This window comes from Exophiala dermatitidis (assembly GCF_000230625.1).
Source record: "Exophiala dermatitidis NIH/UT8656 unplaced genomic scaffold supercont1.3, whole genome shotgun sequence".
NCBI classification, from domain to species: Eukaryota; Fungi; Ascomycota; class Eurotiomycetes; order Chaetothyriales; family Herpotrichiellaceae; genus Exophiala; species Exophiala dermatitidis.
Genome location: NW_008751648.1, coordinates 1,744,872 through 1,759,373, shown reverse-complemented (window position 1 = coordinate 1,759,373; position 14,502 = coordinate 1,744,872). Strand labels below are relative to the sequence as shown.

General features: G+C 52.3%; 7 protein-coding genes across 7 annotated transcripts; 4 read left to right on the top strand and 3 right to left on the bottom strand.

The window, feature by feature from the left end:
- The first annotated feature begins 140 nt into the window (after positions 1-140).
- Positions 141-2,616, top strand: HMPREF1120_03627 (ADA HAT complex component 1). The gene is made up of 2 exons (XM_009157706.1): positions 141-596; positions 897-2,616. The coding sequence occupies exons 1-2, from the start codon at positions 271-273 to the stop codon at positions 1,537-1,539; spliced, it is 969 nt and encodes a 322-aa protein (XP_009155954.1). The 5' UTR covers positions 141-270; the 3' UTR covers positions 1,540-2,616.
- HMPREF1120_03626 (uncharacterized protein) lies at positions 635-3,165 on the bottom strand. Its single transcript, XM_009157705.1, has 2 exons — positions 2,224-3,165; positions 635-2,151 (listed from the first exon to the last, which is right to left on the bottom strand). The coding sequence occupies exons 1-2, from the start codon at positions 2,307-2,309 to the stop codon at positions 1,731-1,733; spliced, it is 507 nt and encodes a 168-aa protein (XP_009155953.1). The 5' UTR covers positions 2,310-3,165; the 3' UTR covers positions 635-1,730.
- An 807-nt stretch (positions 3,166-3,972) lies between these two features.
- HMPREF1120_03625 (uncharacterized protein) lies at positions 3,973-4,268 on the top strand (the record flags this gene model as incomplete). Its single annotated transcript, XM_009157704.1, has 2 exons — positions 3,973-4,018; positions 4,102-4,268. 2 exons carry the CDS (start codon positions 3,973-3,975, stop codon positions 4,266-4,268), a joined length of 213 nt encoding a protein of 70 aa, XP_009155952.1.
- Positions 4,269-4,763: 495 nt separating this feature from the next.
- On the top strand, positions 4,764-8,731 carry HMPREF1120_03624 (uncharacterized protein). The gene is made up of 4 exons (XM_009157703.1): positions 4,764-5,608; positions 5,681-6,145; positions 6,199-6,831; positions 6,895-8,731. Exons 2-4 carry the CDS (start codon positions 5,881-5,883, stop codon positions 8,076-8,078), a joined length of 2,082 nt encoding a protein of 693 aa, XP_009155951.1. The 5' UTR covers positions 4,764-5,608; positions 5,681-5,880; the 3' UTR covers positions 8,079-8,731.
- HMPREF1120_03623 (uncharacterized protein) lies at positions 8,371-10,668 on the bottom strand. The gene is made up of 2 exons (XM_009157702.1): positions 9,848-10,668; positions 8,371-9,780 (listed from the first exon to the last, which is right to left on the bottom strand). Exons 1-2 carry the CDS (start codon positions 10,282-10,284, stop codon positions 8,958-8,960), a joined length of 1,260 nt encoding a protein of 419 aa, XP_009155950.1. The 5' UTR covers positions 10,285-10,668; the 3' UTR covers positions 8,371-8,957.
- HMPREF1120_03622 (uncharacterized protein) lies at positions 10,604-13,763 on the top strand. Its single transcript, XM_009157701.1, has 3 exons — positions 10,604-11,057; positions 11,104-12,876; positions 12,929-13,763. Exons 1-3 carry the CDS (start codon positions 10,890-10,892, stop codon positions 13,541-13,543), a joined length of 2,556 nt encoding a protein of 851 aa, XP_009155949.1. The 5' UTR covers positions 10,604-10,889; the 3' UTR covers positions 13,544-13,763.
- On the bottom strand, positions 12,177-14,461 carry HMPREF1120_03621 (WNK lysine deficient protein kinase). The gene has a single exon (XM_009157700.1). It carries the CDS (start codon positions 14,211-14,213, stop codon positions 13,647-13,649), a length of 567 nt encoding a protein of 188 aa, XP_009155948.1. The 5' UTR covers positions 14,214-14,461; the 3' UTR covers positions 12,177-13,646.
- Between the last annotated feature and the right edge of the window lie 41 nt (positions 14,462-14,502).

Genomic DNA, 14,502 nt, shown 5'->3' with positions numbered 1-14,502 from the left:
GGGCCTAGGGTCTCGTTAGACTATATACTTTCTAGGGGTTATACGATAGCGTACGACGCTAGTCGAGACCGAAAGACGGTCCTCGACGTCTTTACAATACTTGGCACGTAGGGTGCCCATTTTGTCACATCTTCGGTAAACTCCCGTCACGTGCGACGACCCGACTTCTCAGCTTCAAAGAGTCCGACCGCGACCTCATGTATGGCGGTAATCCTCCTTCACAACTGGAAGACATCAAATTCCTAGACACTTACTATCATGATATCCTGAATGCTTGCCTACCATAACAATCGATCTTGGAAGAATGTAAGGATGGTCCTCTCACCTCCGTCGACACTTTCGAATGATGCTATACGGGAAGCCCTAGGTCTATATCCTTCTCTGGTAGAGAAGGTGTATAGGAGCAAGCTGAAAGACCCGAAAAAGATTTCCGACGCTATTGAACGTGACAGATGGCGCTATGAAGGACTTCCTGGTGCTATCGCTCTTCTGAAGTCGGAAACTAAACACGAAGACGATGTTGGTAGCTCGTCTGCCGACGTAGCAGAGGGTGCATTGACGAAGGAGGCTCTTGAGAGGTTGGTGCAATGGAAGATGTAAGCTTGATCTGGTCTACGTCGGTCGTTTGCAGTCCTAATACCTGCCCATCGAACAACACTCGTCTTCTACGGGTGCTACGCTCAAGTTCACGTTCCGGGCTCTCGCACCTGTCGTTCATCAGTTTGTCTTTGTTTGAGGTCTTCTTAGAACCCAATATTGGGATAATATATGCTTGGCCCAGTGCCTGGCCTTCCTTGTGGCTATTGATTTTATGCTCCGACATGAAGCGTTCAAGTTGACTTAATTCCCATGAAATAACTCGCAATTATACCTCTTCGATTCCTGACCTTTCCCAGAACTCACGGCCACTCGCGCCCTTTCCTGCCAGCCTTGGTGAGGAAGAATGACCCCGCTTCAGTCCAGACGCAGACCAAGCTCGCATGGGCGAAACTCTCGACGTCGGAGGACGGTAAAGAGCCTCCAACTTCAACAGTATCTGCCGCCCTCGACTTGGTCTGTAAACTCACTGGCATTGGTCCCGCAACCGGAACCTTGATCTTGAATGTGTATGAGCCAGTTCACATCCCGTTCTTTCAGGACGAGATGTTCATGTGGTTCTTCCCGGCAACGAAGAGCGAGAAACTCAAGTATACTCAAAAGGAATACATGCAGTTGCTGGGAGCAGTTGGACCAGTGTTGAAGAAATTGGGCATCAAGGCAGTTGAGCTGGAGAAGGTGTCGTACGTCCTCGCACACTTGGATGTGCTAGAACCTTCCCAACGAAACGCTCTGGAGGCTGCCCTCAAGAGCCCCGACCAGGCATCAGGCAGTGAGGCATCTGAGCAAGAGAAAGGTCAAGAGGACGATGGTAGCAGCGACAGGAAACCGGGTAACCAACTAGGCACGAAGAAAGAATCGAAGCGAGACGCATCCGAGGCCGACATTGCCGACAACAAACAGGAGCAGCCTCCGAAGCGGCGGTCACGGCGGAACAAGTGAAGCAGCAGCGTGCAGTCTGGTAAAGATATTATGGATTAAGTGCCCTTGTTAATCATTCCTTTTTCTCTTCGCTCCCAGCAGTAACAGAAGCGGAAGCTACCGGCCTTCTCCGAACCAAACGCGATGCTGAAATGCTGTCCCACGCTGCAATCGAATACCCAAAACGGATGTGTCCTTTTTCCATTTCTTTTTTACAAAACCAATCCCAACCCAGCCACTGCCAGAGCCACAACACCACCAGCCATCTCCAGGCTCGCGGCGGCATTGTCGGATTTGCTCGAGGCGGTGGCAGATGCGGACGCAGAGGCAGCGGATCCAGTTTCACTGGCAAAGCCGGTGTGGAATCCAGTAATTGAAGAGCCGGTCGTGGTGGCGGCGGTCGAACCAGCGGTCGTGGCGGGAGCCGTGCCCAAGGTAGTGGTGCTGCCATATACAGATGCATCCTGGCAGTATTGGTCTCGCTGTTGCTGAACGGTTCCGACACTGGGGTCGCTCGGGCAGTTGGCATAGCAGGTCAACATGTTTACGTATTGCGTGCAGAGGCAGGAGTAGTCGGTCTGGCCGCAGGAGTTGATCTGGCCTTGGATGGAGGATTTGCAAGCATCAAGAGTGCTGTGTCAAGTTATGTTAGCTATGCAAAACCTCTCACTTTGCTCTCGGTGGTGCGGGGGGGATAGGTCTTACAGTTGACCAGGGCAGGAAGAGCTCGATGTAGATTGAGCTGCGGCGATGGTGGCAATAGATGCCAGGATCAAGGTGGTCAACTGCATGGTGGCTTTTTTGAGGATATATTATGTCGAATTGTGAGAAAGAGATATATTGTCGAAGGAGTCTTTTCAAACGAGGGTTCCGAATTATGATGAGGGAAAAAACCAAAGAGAGAACACAGCAGGCCCGGAGGAGAAATGAAACACGAGACACTCAGCTAAAGTAAACACTGTACACAGGAGAGTTGTTGTAACACAAAGAAAAAAAGGACGGACACTGCAGCAAGGGGGGCGGAAGGGAGAAGAAGATATATGTGAACTTGAACTACGACCAAAGTAGCATTTGCACACTCTCATGACCACGGTTGCCCCCGACGGACGTTAGATCCATGTTCCATGTTCCATGTCTATCCGCGAAGGGGTGAAAATGCAAGATCGGTCTGCGTCGTGGCTGGAGCCGGACTGGTCTAAAGCGTACAAAGGTGCACTTTGGCAAACCCACATCGATCGAAACCAAAGACCAGTATAGCCAGTCGGATTTCACTGGGTACAAGTCCGGAGAAAGTTGAACTGTGGGGAAGCTCATCTTTTGCTCGAGATTGGGTGCTTTCTGCATGCATTTCGTGCATGTGCACTACCTAGGCACTGCTGGGCGTCGACCCGCCACTCTTTCTCTGAGACATGCTTGCATTTTGAACGCGTCCGTCGCGGTTAAACATGGGCGTGAGGTGAGTCGAGACCTGACAGGTCAGAAACGGGTCCGAAGGCTTGTGGCGTTGGGCCGCATGGTGTGCTGCTGAGACAGACAGCCAGCCCAGCCACTGCACCTTGTGGAATAAAAGGTAGAGGTTGAACTTGCACCACAAGTCATGCCCAAGTACCATGAGCTCCCAAAAGAAGATGGTACCCAGGGGGAGCGAGATTTGAGCGTGATGAAAAAAGTATAGTATCAACATCATTACGTTCTTGTACTAGGATGTCCGTTTTTTGATAGTGGGATGAGCAGCTAAAGGTAGCGAAGGCCACCAATCACAGCCGAAGTGGGGTCCCCCTATTTCACTGCCACTGCAGTGCTTTTCAAAAGGACTAGTGGGTGTAAAAGTCCTCTAGCCACGCTCTCTTGTTGCACGCTAAGCGGGAAATAGATCGGTTATCCTGGAGATAGACCAATCGCCTTCGATTGATTGCCACTTGGACAGTTAGCGATGTTGAGCTAAATTTAGCGATATCAACCACCGCCGTCGATGTAGTACTAGTAGGATGGTTGCCCGCTGCAGCGACCATAAGCTAACGAATATCAAAACATGGACGCCTGGCTGTGATGGCTTCGCCTGTGACTAGGATGATCAGATACTCAGGTTGCACATGTGTCTGTTGTTCTGCGCTTTGCCTTCTTATTGCCTGAAGCTGATCTGATTCTGAGGTAATGATAAGCTTTGATATCTGCCCAACGATGACTGCCAATGGGTCAGCAGTGGGGTTTATCCTAGTACTAGTACAGGTGGAAACCATGGAGAGCCAGTGAGGTCCCAAGTTGCTTTGTCCGGCCATCGCAGCAGAGACAGACGATGATGCCGGGAATCCAAGAATTATGGAAGCTCTTCTGTTGCGCGGCTTAGGTCATGAAGTCCCGGTCAAGAATAGACATGTTTACCTGCTGGGTTTTCGCCTCTACGCCACTAATCAAGATGTTGCTTCTAGAAGCAATAACGACATCGAGCCCAAAATGGTCGGAGTCGGAAGAAATCTGGGTCAGATCTGCTTGACCAGACGTAAGTCTCCCGAGGACGGTTCCCGGACCACCTCAAATGATGTTGGAAGCTGAGTCGAGTATGGTTGAGAACACTTTGAACAGGACCACTTGAGCCCGATATACTTCCGCTCACTGCAGTCCTATCGCAGCAGCTGTGGGCCAAAGCAAAACAGCACATTGACATTTTCGCACCTGGTGGGTATCCATCTTTGCCCGCAATGTTCCTTCCTCTGACATGGCAACAAACAGTCTTGTACTCCAAGGTTTGAACCATCCTGAATCCGTCTCTTGTTCCGCGGGAGAATGCCTTCTGGACTAACAGTCTACTCCTACTGCACCACGGAAGGTTGCCAGCCCAGCTCAGTCCGCCATTGACTAGCGAGGTCAATTGATGACTCAGCGCCATGAAGGGCCGCAGTACCGGGTGCACGGCGACGACATATCATTCCACGGGCGGGTGCCGAAACGTCGGGTCCCCCTGATACCCATGGGAAGGGATCTAAGGATCAGCATAGTCTTGCCTTGTATGCTATATGTCAAGCATAATCTACAATGTATCTCAAATAGATTGTAGATCTTACCGACAGTAGCAAGGCTTCGGCTTACCAAAACGGGAAGTGCCGCAGTGCCGTACTACCTTAGTCATGGTTTCTCGCGTGCATCACATGATTCGGAATTTGGGACTTTTGTCCCCAAACTCGCGAGCGCGACCAACCAGGAATCAAAATGACATGGCACCAGGGCTTAATAAATAGTAGGTAAGGCTGACTGATGACTTTTTCGGGCTTCCCGCAAATCAAAGCACGACAGGGAGCCTGGTGTAGCACAAAACAAACGCCTATCTTCGGAGCTAGGTCCTGCTCCGCCCCTGTTCTTGTTGGACTACTAGTATCGAGAAAAGCGCGTTCGGTGGTCTCACGCTACTTCCGCTTCTTCCATCTCAGCACAACCACAAGCGAACTTCGATCTAATGGTCCTCACAAACTGTGATATCGGCCAATATTTTCCCTCAGCAGAAGTCAACAATGTTCATGACAAGATTGTCTCTAGAACTGTTCGCGTTTCGAAGTGTGACCTCTCGAACGGCTGAACGTGTCAGGCTGAGGCTGACCAAAAGATCCACACAATTGCATGCCAACCCTCTAGTGTGTCCTCTAAATACCACCACCGTCCAGCTCGGCGGCGCCACAGACGCACAGATGTCTGTCGTTGTCAGTTGAGCCGAACGAGGGTTCTTTAAACATTGGGGTTCCTTTGCACAGGTCTTGAATGTTGAACAATGACCGGGAGGTTTGGTAAGTAGCCGCCGTGGAGAAAGACGATCTCTACTGTCTTTTCCAGAATCCACGGGCAGGATTCAATGCATTACTGAGATTGCCGTGTTACCGTTCTGATTGAATCACTCTTGCGGGCTGAGGCTTCGCTTCAAAGCCAAGACTTTCGCTTCCCACCTTGCACTGTACCATGTGGCTTTGTCCCATACCAAGCCTGTCGGCACTGACCCCCGGATGCTCGTTAAGGACGAACGCCTTTCAGCTTGTCATATCTTATTGGTGCTTGAGAAATTAGGTCCGATGCATGGCTAACAGGGACCCCTCAAAGGGACCAGGTAGGTGGAACTCTCAAGGCACACTTTGCGGGAGGCTTGAGGCTGTCCGATGTATTTACCTACTACTACTAGTCATGGTGGACGTGCTGCACTTGAGGCAGTCTTCAAAAGGACTGCCCTGCCGGCGCACGTCTTGACATTACACCAGCCAAATATTGCTTCCTCGTTGGGTCGATAGCTGTGGCCTTGGTTGTGCGCCGTCCGCTTGGGCGATGCGCTTCTGGAGTCGAAGAGGTGAACCTTAGTGAACACGAGAAGCACAAACGTACACCATGGCAGGCTCTCACTATATCCCACTCGGGCCTTTTGACTACTCCCAAACGACTCCCAACCCGGAAGCCCAACAGCCTTCATATTTCTCCAGCACCATTCGGAATCCCGCCTACGATCCTATCCCTTACCTGCACAGTCCAGATGATGGCACGTATAGTACACAGAACCAGCCGCTCAGATATCAGCAATGGGAGATGTCAGGCGGCCAGCCTGGTGACACCTCCTACAGAGGGTTCGACGGAAATGGTCCTGGTCTTCGTCCAGGTAGGTTTGTTCAAGCACTATGTCGTCGAGGTAAACCTATAACACCTGTTCAGCAGCTGGACGGAATGCTAGCTCTCGATCATCCATTTGGTCTGCCAACAAGGGATTCAGTGTCTCCCACTTCAACGTACCGGCAGCAGCATCGCCTTGGGAGCATGAACTGTCTGAGAAACATGGGGCAGCCTTGCCTCCATCCAGTACTGTCAGATATTTCGATCGGCGTCGACAGCGTGCCCGGCTTTTGTTCAACAGTAGCTTCCAGTGGACCATTACCGCGCTTATCTGCGCTGCCATGGCCGGCAGCATGTACGGGTTCTCAAAGCTGATTGGGATGAGTTCGACGATCAAGCACATCTTCAATGCGTTGATCACGGGCTTCTCGTTATGCCTCGGTCTGAACTTGTCGTCCTCCCTGACGGGCTATGCCCAAATGATGCGGTGGAGATTCCTTGCTTCGGGCTATCGGACCCTCCAGGACTTTGAGCTCGTCATGAACTGCGACAGCCAGTCTCACACACTGAGACTGCTTTGGGCTGGCCGGACGCGCGGGAAATGGTACCCTAACAAGACCCAGTTGGTGGCCCTGCTGTGGCTGCTGGTTAACCTCGGCCTTCAGGTTTCGACGGCCCTGGTAGGATTGACATACTCGATCAACGTGTCGTCAGAATATGTCCGCCTCACTTATGGTAAGCCGACTTTTTTGGTGGATCCTGTGGCACCGTACTTTGTTAACCATTATTAAATCTTAGGCAATGTCAGCATTTCCGACGTCACTTATATTGGCAACCAGGAAACCGTGGCTCTGTACCGAGACGACCCGGAGAGTGCTCCGTCCGTCTTAGCGCAAACCGCCGTCGCAAACCAATGGGGCGTGACCGGGCAGGACTACTCTGTGGTTAACACGACATTCGATGACGACAACGGGAAGCAGCAAGTCGTATACACCAACGCCGACGAATCAATGTACTGGTATCGGTTTATCGATCGATCCCCCTTAGCGTTCAGTCAGTCAACGGCCACGTCGCGGACGGTGAACGTGACGGCGTCATGCGAGTCGTTTGAAGTCACGTACGGGGGCTACGGGGGGTTTCAGAGTAACGACTCTGACTTGATGTGGGGGGTGGTATGGGTTGACAATCAGGGCAACAGCAACTCATGGTGGATCGAGGACGTGGCCACGGGAGCGACGACATGGATGGGCAACATGTCGTCGGACTGTGGGGAGCGATGCGCGCAGATTTACGCGCTCCAGACGGCGGACAATATGACCAACGACGTGCCGGAGCCGCGGTTCTGGTCGTGTTTGGTCAACGTGTCGCCCGTGGACAATGTGCACGAATACATCAACCCGTCGCAGTACCAGATCCCGGATCTTCAAGCCACGATCCTCGCCGGCTCGATCGGCTGGTCCGGCGTCGTCACCCGCGGCGACTTGCCCATGGCCAATTTGCAAGTTGTGCGGTATCCGGCCGACTCGCAGTGGAGTCCGCCGGGCAACATCTCGTCCGACGATATGGCCCGGCTGGTCATGAAGTTCACCACCGGTGCCATCTCGGCTCTCGACACCGACGGGCCCCGACTCAACGTCACGGGCTATGGACCCGCGCCCGCCCAGATCCTGCAGGTCCAATGGAAATACGCCGCCGCCGTCCTCGGCGGCATCCCGACCGCCCAAGCCGTCGTGTTACTGGCTGTGGTTCTGTTTGCCAACAAGGCCATCATCAAGGACACCAGCCATCTGTCTATGGCTCGTCTGTTGCGTCCCATAGTCGACAAGCTAGGCGATACCGGCTGTCTGCTGACTGGCGACGAGATCGCTGAGCGCCTCGGCAACTACCGCGTCATCTATGGCGTTAGGGGTTCTGGCCGCCAGGGTGTCCCCCCCCGTCGGCGTCGGCGACGATGGCACAATCCGCCATGTCGATATCATTGATGAGGCGGAGGGCCTCGGTTACAGGAGAGGCGGCATGCCTGAAGGGAGATATGACGGCCTCCACCCTGCTCCTTGTGGAGATGAACAAGCGCGCTTGCTTGTACGCGAACAGGAACCATCGGCTGAGGTGGACCGGCCCCAGGGCCAGGATCGGTGGTCACATCCAGACAGAAAAGGGCGGCGGATGAGTGTTTGAACGAATATTTTTTTTTCAAGTGCAATGAAAACTATCAGCATCGCGTGCAAGGCTTTGGCCGTTCTTTTTAAATCATGCTACGATATGAATGTTGGATTCGGTAGGTCGTCTGGGGATGTACGGTGCGGGTTTTGCTTTTCTCCTTTTGTTGGTGGAAGTCAAGGCGACAAGCCCAAGCTGGATCAGCGTCGGAATAACAAGAGACCGAAGGAATGAACATTGATGAGAGTTGCCAGAAGTATAGTACAGCTTGCTTTGATTCAGAGCCTCTGGACTTTCCAATTATAGTCTGGTCTACTTGTAGCTATGTACCTCCTGGCCTGGAGTCCATGATATGCGGCGTTGTATGAATCCAATGTAAATAACCTTGTTCCTTGTCGAAAATCTGGCGATAGTACTGTATATGTTCAGCAGTCGAGCCAGCCACATAAATTGCTTGTCAAGAAAGCCATCCGCCACCAATAGGCGACATGTCACCACCACCAAGGGGGATGTGATGCCCGGCACGACGGATTCCACATTCCTGACTTTGACGAAACAAAAACTCACGCGAGTTTTGACGTGGCTGAAAGATGGCGGCATATCAGTAGACAAGAAAATCCACGTCTGCTTTGGGCTTCGGGTCTCCAGTCCATTCTAAATATCTCCTCGGTCGAGTTCGTGCTCTGATGTCGTGGTATCCATCATAACTTGGTCTGCTTCGGCTTTCGCAGAGGACCTCCAATCATTTTCTTCCACTGCTCATCGACAATCTGCTTCTCGACGAGGGATTTGGCCTGCCAGACCCGGTTATGCTCTTCTTCATCGCGTTTCCAAATCTCCAGTTCGCTCGCAATCCATGCGCTGGCATGGTCGGCGGTTCTATCCACAGCCTCCATGGCGATCAAATGGCCGACATCCTCGAACAAGACGCTTTTCACCCGGCCCGCAGGTGCGCCTCCGCTACCGCCGACACCGACGCCCGTGGTTTCCATCTTGGCCTTGCAGTTTTCGGGAGTGCCGACATCGGACTTGCCGCCAAAGACGTACAGGACACTGGGGCGGAGTTCGGGAAGGCGAAAGAAAGTTTGAGGCCCCTCGGCGCGATAGAACGGGTATATTCCTGGCAGGGCCGGATTGAGGTCCGGGTGAGTCTTCCGGTTGACCGGTTTCCCGTTGTGCCCGTAGCCCTCGTAATTGGGACGCAAAAACGTAAACACTTCTTGGTGCAAGGGAGTGGTCAATGTCACTTTGGGCGGATCCTCAGGGTGTATCAGCGTAGGCATGTCGCGGAGGCCGTACCGAATCCAGAGGTCCAACACCCGCGGGTCCCATGTCTGATAGAACTTGCTTGATTCGAAGCCTTTGGCCGCCTCTTGCCGCGAAGGCCAGACGTCGCGACGGAACGTTGATAGTCTGGCTGGACTGGGACCGACGTCTGGTGGTACACTGGAATATTTCTGAATGACGGGGTCGATTAGGATGAGCGTGGTGAGTAGACGTGGGTGCATATAAGCAAGGTTGACCCTGGAAAACAAAAACAAAAGCGCGCGGTCAGTATTTTTCTGAGAGTGATGGTCCAGTTTCCACGTACAGCTGGGCACCGCCCATGGAGTGGCCAACGCCTATCAATGGCCGCGGCATCTCGTGTCTCTTCAGGTTGATGAGATGAAGCAAGTCCCGCGAGTGGTCGAACCAGCTCGGGTCATTGCCCAGGAGTTGCTCGTTCAGGACACTGCTGTGTCCTTGGTGGGCGACGTCGGCGATCCATATGCTTCTGATGCGAATGCCGCTCTTTCGTAACCGAGCATGGATCTCGTCCCATAGCGGCTCGTACAGCTCCTTGGGGAATCCGTTCGCGTGCGCCCCGATGATTGTTACATCCCCAGGCCGCGGATGTGCATTGTCTTTGGGTATATATTGCTTCACTGCCAGCTGGAGCACGTCTTCCTGAGACTCGGCCAATGCTCGGGGCCATTCTCGGATATGTTGCGCTGGTATGGTATGCTCGACGATTCGAAAGGAGGACATGTTGGAGGATATGGGGGGAGAGGTGGCGGGTAGTAGGTTCACAGGCCGAGAGACCGCAGCAAAGTCGAGTCACTGAGATGAGAACATAAGCGTAGATGTCTTTGTAGAATAGTCAATACCTCTATATTGCGATTGGGATTTCGCGACTGGTAGTCAACAAAATGTCCCGCCAGTTGCTGTCGATCCGCATTTTGGGGAAGTACCGAGGTCCAATCCGCAGGCGCTCAAAGGTGTTGTCTCACCTTGACTGACCAGTTGGTTGGGAATTGCCGAAAAACAGCCGACGCGATTGTAGAGACTGGTCTCAATTGGCATCAGGGTCGGACTCCTCTCTCATTGTCATAGTGAACTCCGCACCACCGTAGAAAATACCTGGAAAAGTTGTGTGAACAATGTTTAGGTACGAGGGGTTCCTCCGAGTTTGGACGAACACTGCGGACAAGGCTGTGGTCACATGACAAGGCGCGCTCTTGGCCACTTTGAGAGACGCGCCAACACGCGCAACAATAATTCACCAGAACCGTGACGCGTGAAGTGCCACCATCCGAGTCTCCAGTCGGGCAAATGCGATCGATGTCGATGGTACTTGCATCCTATGCCTTTCTATGACTACCGCGCTCTTCAACACCTGCAAGGACTTCCTCTCGAGCTTCATGGGCACCTCATCCTCGCCCAACATGAACGGTGACGAGCCTCTACGGCAAGGCCGATTTGCCAATTGCCGTTTCGCGATCATCCGCTCTGCAGGCTTGACGGACAAGAATGCTGGATCGGTGGGTGGTGAACGCGACTCTTGTGGACATGCACTGATTAAAGTAGTTGTCGAGTGAACTGGAATTGCATGGAGGAGAAGTGGTCATCGACAACTACCCTGAAGGCAGCCTCGACCTCCGCGGCATTACCCATGTTATCTCTACGACATATGATTTCCCCGACTACCACGCTTGCTGTGACGCCCTCATACCGGTAGTCAAACCTATGTGGGTTACACATTCTCTTGCGAAGGACAAGTTACAAAACCCTCGTCAATATAACCCGGATCCACGCTTCTTCATGTCCGATGTCGTGGCTTGTGTGGCCGACCTTCCGCAGGGCGACTCAGATGCCATTGCTGGCGGTATAATTGCCATGGGAGGTCTCTTTGCCACCAAGCTTACCAGTCAAGTCACCCACATCATCACGCTTTCCATAGACTCGGACACATGCGTCTATGCGCTTAAGAAACGACTGAACGTCAAGATTGTCCTGCCTCACTGGGTCGACGACTGCCTGAAACTAGGGAGAAAGATTGATGAACAACCTTATAACCTTCCAGACCCGGAGATTCTGTTGCCTCCGTCAGAGAAAGCGCCTGCTGGAAAGAGGAAGACGCCGGTGGAGGGAGCTTCGGATCCTGATCCGTCTCAACAGCAGCCGGGTGCGGGTGCGCCCCGGAAGTTACGCAAGGTTTTCAAGAAGAAAACAGTTTTCCTTTCTCGAGATCTCGGCATCTCAGAATACCTGCGTGGCATTTTGGACGGAATCATTACCGTCAGTGGAGGAAAGTTGACCGATTCTGTAGAGGAGGCCGACATGTACATTGGTAAATACCGCGAAGGAAAAGAATACAAGATTGCTTCAAGAGCAGGAAAAGATGTGGGAAACCTGGCCTGGCTCTACTTCCTTATCCAGACGGATGAGTGGACTTCTCCTTTGCGACGGCTGTTACACTATCCTGTAACGCGGGAGGGAATCCCAGGCTTTTCCTCTCTGAAAATCAGTGTCTCCAACTACAGCGGCGAAGCGAGGACTTATCTGGAAAATCTGATCAACGCAACCGGTGCCGAAGCGACCAAGACCTTGAAACAAGACAACACTCATTTGATTACTGCACATGTTATAAGCGAAAAGTGTGCGGCTGCAAAAGAGTGGGGAATCCATATTGTCAATCATTTGTGGTTAGAAGAGAGCTATGCGCGTTGGAAGATGCAGAGTATCACTGACGGAAGGTACACGCATTTCCCGCATCGGACAAATTTGGGTGATGTTGTGGGCCACACTCAATTGGATCGAAGGGTGCTTGAGCAGTTTTTCCTTTCCGATGATGAAACAGATACAAAAGATGCACAGAAGACAGCGCCAATGCGTCAGGTGCACCAAAACACCGTACCTGCAGCAGAAGACAAGCCGGCCAAGAAATCGAGTCGCAAGCAAGCGTCTAAAGATGCTTCGGCGGCACAATTGCAGACTCCCGCCCCCAGCAGATTCGTACCCACAGGCAAGGAGAACCTGACGCCTTCAACAACCAAGAGCAGAAAATCCAAAGAGGTTGCATCTGCACGTTTACATGAGCTGACACCCGACATACTGTTGTACGAGAAAGAAAAGAAACGGGTGGGAGGCGTCGTGTATGGTGGCCGACGAAAGGCGGACGATGAGCGAGTTCTTGTTGTTGCCCGGAAGCGGTCTGTAGAGCAGGTGCAAGACAAGGATATGGACAGCGAGCCTGAATCGAAAAAGGTCAAGCGAGGCACTCCTACGCCACTCATGCACCTGGTCATATCAGGTTACACAAAATGGGTTGGCCATCCTAGAATCGAAGATAACGACAAGGTGAGTCTCTTGAGCCTCCAAATGCTATTTCTCGATGTTCTGACTCTTCCAGAAACAACTTCGCGGGTTAGGGATCATATGCACGCTGGAACCAGCAAGAGCCACGCATCTCGCCGCCCCGCGCATAGTTCGCACACAGAAGTTCGTGACGGCCCTAGCATATGCGCCCATGGTCATTACGACCGACTTCATCGAGGCATGTCTAAAGGAGAACAAGTTGCTGAACCCCGAGGACTTTTTATTGCAGGATAAAGATACCGAGAAGCGCCTCGGAATATCCCTCAAGTCCATTCGGGAGAGGGCTCGACAAAACCAGAACCGACTTCTTCATGGTCGGATTATCTATTGCATGGAAAACATAGGCGGAGGATTTGAGACCTTCAAAACCATTGTCGAAGCCAACGGCGGGCGTTGTTTGTTGTGGAGAAACCGCAAAGGTCAAACAGTGCCCTCAGGGCGGGCAGACAGTGATGCCAGCACAGACAGCGATGTGAACCATGAGGTGTATCTGCTGACCGATGAGAAGAAAGAGAACAAGCCCATGTGGAATCGGTTTCGAGAGATGGCTGAAGGAAGTCGAAAGGTGCCACGAATCGTTCTTACGGACTGGCTCCTGGAGAGTGCAATGTCTCAGCAGATTCTGCCTACCGACCGGTACGAGGTATAGCTGGTGTCCTGGCTGTGATGTCGATGATGAAATTCTGTTGTTTGAGTACTCCACCGACTGCCAAACTGATATGAAGCCCGTTGGGTTGTTTTCAGGAGTACAATCAAAAGAACTTGACTCCCTGTTGGTCTTCCGCACCAAATACTTGAGCCTTGCCTTTCTTCACCAAAGTCTGCAAGCTCTTCCGGAGCACTTGCATGTCCATTCCATAAAATTCCTGCTTTTCTGTGGTTTCTCCTTGGACCAGTTCGTAGAGTGTCAGCACAGTCCCCTTTTGACCTGTCTCGTCCACCCAGCCTGCGATCAGCGTCGCCCATTCCTCGGGTTTGCGCCACCATATCCAGGCTGAGGCCTTTTCCGGACTTAACCATTCGGCGCGTTCTTCGCCCTCCTTGCTTGCCATATAATCGATGACCGCCTTGGCATCTTTTAGACTCAGCCGCTTCTTTAATGTGGTATTGTTGAAGAGCGGTGTGTCCAGCGCATCAATAATGGTGAGCTGGAAGATGCGGTGGTGTCTGCAATATCTTTGAACCAAGATAGACCATTTCTTCAACTGTGCCTCCCTTGTCAATGCCGTTGGTTGGGGACTGAAGAATGGTGGGAAATTGTAACTTTTGGGAAAGACAAAGTCGGATCCTGTCTCCTGTTTCTGCCCGGTTGAATCCATGGCCTTGAAATCAAGTCAGACAATGTGGCGGTTTTACCGTCACATGCCTTGAACAGGAGCGTAGTTGGGACAATTACAGATAAGTCTCCTCCACGGACTTTGCTGTGTGGTTTCGGTTAACAGAGGTTGTCCATGAGCCACGGGGAGTCTGGGAGTCTACTGTCTACTTATAATTGATGGACAGGATCTCCCTGAATTGGCCTATGTTATACAAAGATACAGGAGGCTTGGAGCGAAGTGAAGTCCATACGATATACCCTGTCAAGCGCTAGCACTACTATTATAGCAG